The following is a 10,883-nucleotide window of genomic DNA, read 5'->3' as shown; positions in this document are numbered from 1 at the left end:
AAAAACTTCCCTGCCTTTATCTAAATACTGTTCACATATATGCCTCAATGTAAACACTTGATTTTCACATCCCCTACCCACTCTGAAACCTCCTTGCTCATCCGCAATCCTACATTCTGTCTTACCTCTAATTCTTTCAATTATAACCCTACTGTATACTTTTCCTGGTATACTCAGTAAACTTATTCCTCTATAATTTTTACAATCTCTTTTGTCCCCCCTTCCCTTTATATAAAGGGACTATACATGCTCTCTGTCAATCCCTAGGTACCTTCCCCTCTTTCATACATTTATTAAACAAAAATATCAACCACTCCAACACTATATCTCCCCCCTGCTTTTAACATTTCTGTCATGATCCCGTCAGTTCCAGCTGCTTTACCCCCTTTCATTCTATGTAATGCCTCACGCACCTCCCCCACACTCACATCCTGCTCATCTTCACTCCTAAAAGATGGTATACCTCCCTGGCCAGTGCATGAAATTACCACTTCCCTTTCTTCATCGACATTTAAAGGTTCCTCAAAATATTCTCGCCATCTACCCAAAACCTCCATCTCCCCATCTACTAACTCCCCTACTCTGTTTTTAACTGACAAATCCATTCGTACTCTAGGCTTTCTTAACTTGTTTAACTCCAAAAATTTTTCTTATTTTCATTAAAATTTCTTGACAGTGCCTCTCCCACTCTATCATCTGCTCTCCTTTTGCACTCTCTCACCACTCTCTTCACCTTTCTTTTATTCTCCATATACTCTACTCTTCTTATAACATTTCTGCTTTGTAAAAACCTCTCATACGCTAACTTTTTCTCTTTTATCACACCCTTTACTTCATCATTCCACCAATCACTCCTCATTCCTCCTGCACCCACTCTCCTATAACCACAAACTTCTGCCCCACATTTTAATACTGCATTTTTAAAACTATTCCAACCCTCCCTGCTACTCATACTTGCACCAGCCCACCTTTCTGCCAATAGTTGCTTATATCTCACCCGAACTTCCTCCTCCCTTAGTTTATACACTTTCACCTCCCTCTTGCTTGTTGTTGCCATTTTCCTCTTTTCCCATCTACCTCTTACTCTAACTGTAGCTACAACTAAATAATGATCTGATATATCAGTTGCCCCTCTATAAACGTGTACATCCTGGAGCCTACCCATCAACCTTTTATCCACCAGTACATAATCTAACAAACTACTTTCATTACGTGGTGTATCGTACCTTGTATATTTATTTAACCTCTTCTTCATAAAATATGTATTACTTATTACCAAACCTCTTTCTACACAAAGCTCAATTAAAGGCTCCCCAATCATATCTCCCCCTAATTCTGTGCCTTTCTAGAAAGTGCAGATTCAGGGCCCTCAGTTTACCCTCACAGGGAAGATTTCTGATACATGGGATCAACTTTGTCAGCCCCCTTTGTACGTTTTCCAGTGCATTTATATCCATTCTATAATACGGTGACCAGAACTGTGCAGCATAATCTAAATTAGGCCTAACCAAAGATATATGGAGTTGAAGAACAACCTGAGCACTTCTATTATTTATACTTCTTGATATGAAGCCAAGGATTTTGTTAGCTTTATTGCAAATGCTTATGCACTGTTGTCTTGGTTTCAAATTACTGCTAACCAGAACTCCTAAATCCTTTTTGCAATTAGTAAAATTAAGATCTACATTATTTAGTTTATATGTGGCATGGTTATTTTCCTGTCCAACATTTAGAACTTTGCATTTGTCTATATTAAACTGCATCTGCCACTTCTCCGACCACTGCATTACTCTATTTAAATCATCCTGGAGTGCTCTGATGTCCTCATTAGAATGAATTGGACTGCCTATTTTGGTGTCATCAGCTAATTTGCTTATGTCACGATTTATTCCTTCATCTATGTCATTTATGTAAATTGTGAACAACAAGGAGCCTAACACTGACCCCTGTGGAACACCACTTGTGATGTACCCCCATTCTGATTTCTCCACATTTATGCAAATTCTCTGCTGCCTATTTGTCAACCATGCCTCTACCCAGGAAAAAATTTCTTCTCCTATTCCGTGTGCCTTAAGTTTCCTCAATAGCCTCTGATGGGGAACTCTATCGAGAGCCTTACTGAAGTCCATGTACACAATATCATATTCATTACCATGATCTACCTCCTCAAATACCTTAGTGAAAAAAGTTAGTAAATTCGTAAGACAGGAATGCCCCTTTGTAAAACCGTGCTGAGACTCCTTAATCAATTTATGCCTTTCAAGATGGCTATGAATTGCCTCGGCAATTATTGATTCCATAAATTTTCCCAGTATGGAGGTAAGGCTTATTGGTCTATAGTTCAAAGCTAAGGACCTGTCACCTGCCTTGTAAATAGGTACGTGTATTACATTTGCCATTTTCCACTTGTCTGGCACTATGCCAGTTTGTAGTGATATGTTGAAAAGATTAGCCAAATGCATGCTAAGTTCCTCTTTACATTCCTTTAAAACCCTTGCAAACAGTTCATTGGGGCCTGGGGATTTGTTAGGCTTGAATTTTTCTGTTTGTCTGAGGGCCGTGTCACTAGTTACCCTAATCATGCATAGTTTATTATCCTCCTGTTCTGCATAATTTATTATTTCTGGAATTTCACTAGTATCTTTCTGAGTAAAAACTGAGAGGAAATAGGTATTGAGAAGTTCACACATTTCCTCATCACTGTCAGTGATCTGACTTGAGTTACTCTTAAGTGGGCCTATCTTATCCCTAATCTTACTTCTTTATACCGGAAAGAACCCTTTTGGGTTAGTCTTTGAATCCCTTGCGACTTTAGCCTCATAATCTCTCTCTGCTTGTCTTATTTCTTTTTTTTTTATTCTACCCAATGCCTCACACACCTCCCCCCCCACACTCACATCTGGCTCTTCTTCACACATGAAGGATGTTATACCTCCTTGGCCAATGCATGAAATAACTGCCTGTAAGATTGCAATCCTTGGGTAAATAAAAATAATTGAAATCTTATGGGGCTCTAAAACCATATAGTTCCTGATGGATATTGGCAGACATTATGTTCAGCACCCAGGGTCACCTGTCGCCCTCTCTTTTGTCCACCGAGGTAGCTCGGCAGATGTGAGGTTGCTATCCCGGATTGCTGGTTTACTGGCATGAAGGGTAGGGTATGGCACGGGTTCCATGCTGCATCTGCGCTACTAGCGGTGCTGAGGTCCTCTTGGGCGCGGAGGGAGATTTCCGGCCCTTTCATTCCTCCTGGGAACTATTCCTCCCCGCTCCCCCCTTTTTTTATTCTTTTTTTTATTTTTATTTTCTTTTCTTCTTTCTTTTTTTTTCTTAAAAACAAAAAGCAAAGGAGTAACCTAACCATGGAGAACCCAATCCATGAACCCACTACCCCCGGGCCCCTTCTTGATACCGCACCCCATTCTGACCCTGCCTTGTGTTTAGACCACTCTTCGGACACTCCTGATGCCCCTGTACCTCTTGCTGGTGCTGTTTCCTCACCTGCTTCAGGTACCGGGGCTTCGACTAACTCCTTCGATTAGTCTGAACTCCGCTCTCCTTTGACTATGCTTCCTGCTTCTCCCTCTACGGTACGGCAATTTTCGAATCGCCCGCCCATTTCACGCCGGACCAACTCCGGTCCTACTCCTAAACGCCAACGTCAATCTCCTGATGATGCTCCTTCGTTACCTTCCCATTCTACTCGGAAAAGACCGACACGTCAAGCACTCCCTCTCCACGCTCAGTTTCGGACCACACAATAGACTAAATTCTTTACTTTAAGACCGACTTCTTCTTCTGCCTACCTTTCTGACCATAGTATTGGCAAAGCGCTCCTGCGTCATGTTGGCAGAGATATTTCATTTCATGCTCTCAAGAGCGGTACGCGCATCGTCACTGTCCAGAATGCTACCCAAGCTCATGATCTTTCTCTCCTTTCGAATATCGATACTACTCCTATCACTATTGAAAAACATCTTTCTCTCAATTCTTGTAGTGGTACTGTCATTCTGCCCCATACCATAGTCCAACAGAATTTCCAGTCATGTGGCAATGACATTTTTGAACAGCTGGAACTCCAGGATCTCCCAATCTTCAAAGTAGACACTTATGTCCTTCCTGCCCGGGGGCGGAGACGTTACCCTTGCAATGTGGCTCGTTTAACTTTTGACAGCCAAGAACTCCCGTCCTCTGTATATGTCGCAGGACATCGGTTACAAGTTCGAAAGGTGATACCTACACCACAACAATGTAGAAATTGCTGGCGTTTTGGTCACCCAGCGAAATATTGCAGATCTATGGCCGAATGCCCAGTCTGTGGTGCCGACGACCATTCTAATACATCTTGCAGTCAACCTCCATCTTGCCTTAATTGTAATGAAGCTCACCCTTCGTACTCCCGCCGTTGCCAGGTCTACTTAAATGAACGTGAAATCCGTTGCCTCAAAGAGGCAGAAGGTCTCCCTTATGCTATGGCAGTTACTCATCTCCGCCTCCAAGGGAGACTACCCCGTGTTTCTTATTCTCGTGTTTCCAAATATCCCCCCACTTCTGGAGTCCCATCTTCTGCAGCCTCCTCTGTTGTTACCCCTCCCATAGCCACTACGGCATCTAATCCTTTTGCTGTCCTTGGTTCTGACGTCCCGACTACAACTCAGTCTGTTCTCACATCTTCGCGTCCTTCCTCACAAGCCCCAGTATCGACAAGACCTCGTACGACACCTAATACCAATCGCCCCTCTACTCAGAAGTCCAAAAAATCCACATTGCTCAAATCTTCTTTGCCCCTTCCTTCCCTTCTTCCACCTCCACACTTTACCTTTCCAGTCTCTGTACCTAGTTCTTCCCCTCTCTCTGGCTCTATTACAAGTGTGGAGATTCACCCTCCTCCTCGTACTATGCCTTCCACCCCCGTCCCCTCCCAAGTTTCTCCCTCTTCTGCCACCTCCCAGGTTTCTGCCTCTTCTGTCCCCCCCCACACTTCATCTCCAGTCCCTTACACTCTTCCCTCCCCCTCTACTTTGGTACAGTCCATTACTGTCCCAATCTTTACTCACCCTCCTCCTTCTATCTCCAATATGGTCTCCCATACATCTTTGAATTCAGAAACACTTGAAGCCATTTCAGAATATATTGCAGAGACTAAACCTTCAATGGACACTGATTCACTTCCTGTTCCTTCTCTTCCCTCTCCTCCATCTTCACAACCCCATTCTTCGCAACGCTCCATTCCTTCGCTGCCTGAACGTCTTCCAATGCCACCACACGTTGACTTTTCTAACCCCTCTAGTCCGTAGGTGCCTTTACCTACAGATTCCTGATATTTTCTTCATCGCCAATCATGGCCTATTTACAGTGGAATATCCGCGGCCTCAGGGCTAATCGGGGTGAGCTTCAGATGTTGCTTTCCAGGTTTTCCCCTGTTGGTGCTTGCTTACAAGAACCAAAATTACACTCGGCTGTTTTCCAACCTATCTCAGGCTATAATTTATTGTATTCTTCGGATCCTTTCTCAGATGGGACCTTTAATGAAAGTGCCCTTCTTCTACGCAATGATATTCCGTACTGTCAACTATTTGTCCATACCTCGCTGCATTACACTGCAGCCCGTATCCACTTGAATAAGTGGTTTACAACATGTTCTTTATATCTCTCTCCTTCTCGAGCATTTTCTATCCCAGACTTTGCCTTTCTTGTTTCATCCTTACCACCACCACTTCTGTTACTTGGTGATTTTAATGCCCACCATTTCCTCTGGGGGGGGTCTCATTGTGACTCACGTGGCATTCAGTTGGAGGCTTTTCTCGCCTCTCACCCCCTCCATGTTTTAAATACGGGTACTCCCACCCATTTTGATCCTCGTACTCATACTCTCTCTTGCATCGATCTATCAGTCTGCTCTTCCTCCACTGCACTAGACTTCACCTGGTCTGTTCTACCAGACTTACATGACAGCGATCATTTTCCGATCATTCTTACTTCTCCTTCCTATTCACCACCTTTCCGTAGCCCTCGCTGGCAATTTGATCGGGCAAATTGGGATCTTCACTCACACCTCACTGCTTTTAGTAAGGTTCCTTCTTCATCCTCCATTGATGAGCTCCTACACATCTTCTCGACGTCAGTTTATACCGCAGCTTCTCATTCTATACCCCAAACCTCAGGCAGGCATTCTCAGAAGTGCGTGCCTTGGTGGTCTCCTGCTTGTGCTCGTGCAGTACGTTTGAAACGTGCTGCATGGGGCAGGTACCGGTACAATAGAACCGCTGAGAGACTTCTTGATTTTAAGCAGAAGCGTGCGATCACTCGCCGTGTCATCCGTGAAGCTAAACGCACTTGTTGGCGAGACTATGTTTCCACCATCACCTCTGCTTCTTCTATGAGTGCAGTCTGGAAAAAAGTGAGGAAATTGAGTGGTAAATACTCTCCTGACCCAGCTCCTGTTCTACGGGTCGCTGGTGTTGATGTAGCAAACCCTCTCGACGTTGCCATTGAACTTGGCACACATCTGGTCCGTATTTCCCGAGGGCTCCATCTATGCCCCTCATTTCTTTCCTCAAAGTCTGCCAGAGAGTTAGTACCCTTGGACTTTTCTTCTCTCAGAGAAGAACAGTATAATGTGCCTTTTACACTTCAAGAACTGGAGGCAACGCTCTCAGCTTCCCGATCATCGGCAGCTGGGCCTGACGACATTCATATTCGTATGTTACAACATTTACATCGGTCAGCCCTTGTAGTCCTGTTACACCTCTTCAATCTTATTTGGGCACAAGGAGTTCTTCCCCAGCTGTGGAAATCTGCCATTGTTCTCCCTTTCCGCAAACCGGGTACTACAGGACATGATGCCTCCCACTATCGCCCTATCGCTCTTACTAGTGCAGTTTGCAAAGTGATGGAACGTCTCGTAAATCGACGTTTAATGTGGTATTTAGAGACACACAACAGTCTCTCCGCTAGTCAATATGGCTTTCATAAGGGTCGTTCTACCATAGACCCCTTACTACGCTTGGATACGTATGTTCGTAATGCCTTTGCGAATAATCACTCGGTTATTGCCATATTTTTTGACCTTGAGAAGGCATATGACACAACTTGGAGGTATAATATTTTGGCCCAGGCCCATTCCTTAGGCCTCCGAGGCAATCTACCATCCTTCCTTAAGAACTTTTTAACTGACAGACATTTCCGTGTTCGAGTCAATAATGTTCTTTCCCCGGACTTCGTCCAAGCTGAAGGTGTCCCTCAGGGATGTGTTCTAAGCACAACACTTTTTCTCCTTGCTATAAATGATTTGACCTCTGTTCTTCCATCCAATATTTGGTCATCACTCTATGTTGATGACTTCGCTATTGCTTGTGCAGGCGCTGACTGTCATCTTATTGCAGTTTCTCTCCAGCATGCGGTTGACCGTGTTTCCACTTGGGCCACCACGCATGGGTTTAAATTTTCAAGTACCAAAACTCACCAAATTACTTTCACTAGACGCTCTGTTATCTCCGATCATCCTTTGTATCTCTATGGCTCCCGTATCCCCGAACGTGATACAGCCAGGTTTCTAGGCCTTCTCTTTGACCGTCGGTTATCCTGGAAACCTCACATAACCTCTCTGAAGGCAACTTGTCACAGCCGGCTAAACCTTCTTAAAACCCTTGCTTATCTTTCCTGGGGAGCTGATCGTCGAACTCTGCTTCGCCTACATTCAGCCCTCGTTTTATCGAAACTCGATTATGGTGACTAGATTTATTCCACGGCCTCTCCTGCTACTCTCTCTAGCCTTAACTCTATCCATCACCAAGGATTACGTTTGTGCCTTGGTGCTTTTCGCTCTTCCCCTGTTGAGAGCCTCTATACAGAAGCGAATGTTCCATCCTTGTCTGATCGCCGTGATGCCCATTGCCTTCGCTACTATGTATGCTCTCACGATCTACACAATCCTTCCATTTATAGAATGGTCACCGATATTAGTAGACATTCTTTATTCGTTCGCCGCCCCTGTTTGCTCCGTCCCTTTTCTCTTCGCCTACATTCACTCTTGTCTTCCCTTCAGTTACCACCTTTATATGTTCATGTAGCATCTCACTTTTCCCTACCCCCCTGGGAAGTTCCAGCTGTTCGGGTCTGTTCTTTCTCACTCCCTTGCTTGAAAGCTCAACTGCCTACGGTGGCTTCCCGCTCTCTTTTTCTTGATCACTTCCACTCCCATCTGTGTACACCGCTGTGTACACAGATGGCTCTAAGTCTTCAGACGGCGTCGGATTTCCAGCAGTGTTTCCGGACAGCGTCGTGCGGGGACATTTACTATCTTCAGCTAGCATTTTTACTGCTGAACTGTATGCCATTCTTGCAGCACTTATTCGTATCGCATCTATGCCTGTGTCATCATTTGTAGTAGTCTCAGACTCCCTTAGTGCTCTACAGGCTATACGAAAATTTGATACATCTCATCCCCTAGTTCTCCATATCCAACTTTGGCTACGCCGTATCTCTACCAAACATAAAGATATTGTTTTTTGTTGGGTCCCTGGTCATGTCGACGTACAGGGCAATGAACAGGCAGACACTGCTGCGCGGTCAGCAGTACATGACCTACCAATTTCCTATCGAGGTGTTCCATTTCTGGACTATTTTGCTGCAATAGCTACCCACCTTCACACCCGTTGGCAACAACGTTGGTCAACTCTGCTCGGTAACAAACTTCATTCTGTTAAACCGAGCATAGGTTACTGGCCGTCTTCTTGTCATCAGTGCCGAGGTTGGGAGACCACTCTCTCCCGCCTTCGCATTGGTCACACTCGTCTTACTCATGGGTATCTCATGGAGAGGCACCCTGTTCCTCTCTGTGAGCAGTGTCAAGTTCCAGTATCGATTAGCCACATTCTGTTAGACTGCCCTCTCTATCAACGAGCACGCAGAATTTACCTCCAACGTCGTCTTCGTTCTACTACTCTCTCTTTACCTTCCCTTCTTGCTGATGGACCCTCCTTTAATCCTGACTCTCTCATTGACTTCTTGACAACGACTGATTTACTCCACAAACTCTGATGATACTTTTCGCACTCCCCTCAGCCCTTTCTAGTTCAGTCTCTTGCTGCCCTTTACCCTTTCACCATCCACTGCCCCGCTGTTATCCGTAACCTATTACTCATCCATCTCCCTTTTGCCACCTGATGCCCTCGCTTCCTTCCTGCCCTGCAGCGCTGTATAGTCCTTGTGGCTTAGCGCTTCTTTTTGATTATAATAATAATAATACAAATGGGGTGAAAAATCCTTACCATAATTCAAAAACGGGTATGGATTGGTCTGTACAAATGTTACGGCTGTTTTGTTTCAGATGTGATAATATACTGTAAACATGATTTGCCAGTTTTGTCCATGTTAACAAATACGTGTGGTTTTTAAAAGTCCTGGAACATTGTTCTTTTTTCAACTAATGTATTTAGACAAAATGAATACACTTAGTCAAACCATTATGTATGAATATCTAAATAAAAAACAATTCTATTTTGTGAAAATAAAGGATGGAAAGGACTACTGGGTTAAATTAACACTTTTCAAAAGTAATCATCAAAATACAGCATGTGATTATTTAGAATAACAGTATATTAGTGGTGCTGCTATTTTTAAAATTACCATAGTTAATTATAATACTCTGTTTTTCTTTCTTACATTCTGACAAATTTAGGACCATAATGAGAGAAGTATGGAGAATCTGACAGGTGGGGTTCAAGTTTTGAAATATTTATCAGGCGTATTCGCTGAATGTCCCTGTACTTTGATTTCAAATTAAAATTTTCATGACCAAATTGTAAGGATTTGTTTAGGGATTTTTTTTTTTTTTCTTTTTGAATTTCAAACATTTATGTAACCTCTGCACTTATAAAATATGAGGTTTGGTAGTAATTTGTTTCATTAAGAATGGTACTGTAATAGTTTTGCTACAACTTTAAGAGTACACTTTAAATTACTGTAGTAGTATGCCAACAAGGCTAATTATAAAATTAAACTTTTTTTCATTACAGAAATTGTCCAAGGCTAGTTTTCAGAAGGCACGCACCATCAATATTAATCTGAAGAAAAACAGGGAACATGAATATAGTGATTATGCACGTACCTTGAGAGCTAGTCCGAGGATCCCATTTAATGCCAGTGAGCAGCCAAAGGCCCCGGTACTTAAACCTTCTCCATTTCCAATTTTAGTAAAAAAGCCATTGCTTAAGAAGACAAAAACTGTTGGCTCTTCTTTTGCTCCTAAGTTTATAAAAGGCAAGAGAGCATTGGCTGCAGACTATTTTTAATCAAATGTTATACCAAGAACATGAAACCACAGTACCATATAGGTACCTTTATATTTTAACAATTACATGTACTTCCCGACTTCATTTGAGGTAAACATAGAAATCACTTTTCTGTATTGTGACTATAATACCATCTTGTAAGATATTTAGAATAAAATAAAGAAACATATATACATTACTTATTCAGATGAGTTTAACACATGCATAGTTTTTAAGGGTTATTCAAACATTTTTGAAATCTAACTTTAAAGTTCTTAAGGAAGAGTCAAAGCATAGCTTATTGCTATACACAAGGCTAATGCCTGACCAATACACAGCTTGCCTGATAAACATGGTTTTCTACGTTACATGTATTTGCATGTATGATGTTTGTACAGTTACTTGGATTCCTTTTGTTATATATAAAGGAGTATTCTTCTTTCACATGCATATATAGACAAAATAATCATTGTGTATATGTGATTTAAAAAAAAAATTGGAAGAGAATTTAAGTTATTCAATCAGATAAGATGAATATTTCAGGCTTGAATAAGCTAAAATATATTTTAAGAATTTCCCGAGTCTGAAAATGTAAATAATAGGAAC

General features: G+C 42.6%; 1 protein-coding gene across 2 annotated transcripts in view; it reads left to right on the top strand.

The window, feature by feature from the left end:
• Nnp-1 (Ribosomal RNA processing protein 1 homolog Nnp-1) overlaps nucleotides 1-10,467 on the top strand; it is a 54,348-nt gene extending 43,881 nt beyond the window's left edge. The window contains exons 9-10 of one of the 2 annotated variants that reach the window (XM_070091389.1): nucleotides 9,686-9,719; nucleotides 10,023-10,178. In XM_070091389.1, the coding sequence (XP_069947490.1) occupies nucleotides 9,686-9,719; nucleotides 10,023-10,039 (51 nt within the window). In that variant the 3' untranslated portion in view covers nucleotides 10,040-10,178. Of the gene's footprint in view, nucleotides 1-9,685; nucleotides 9,720-10,022 lie in introns of both variants that reach the window. The other variant, XM_070091388.1, reaches the window with a different exon arrangement.
• Nucleotides 10,468-10,883: the final 416 nt, after the last annotated feature.

This window comes from Cherax quadricarinatus, chromosome 35 (genome assembly GCF_038502225.1).
Source record: "Cherax quadricarinatus isolate ZL_2023a chromosome 35, ASM3850222v1, whole genome shotgun sequence".
NCBI lineage: Eukaryota > Metazoa > Arthropoda > Malacostraca > Decapoda > Parastacidae > Cherax > Cherax quadricarinatus.
The sequence above is the reverse complement of the archived record's forward strand: the minus strand, read 5'-3'. Positions and strand labels throughout refer to the sequence as shown.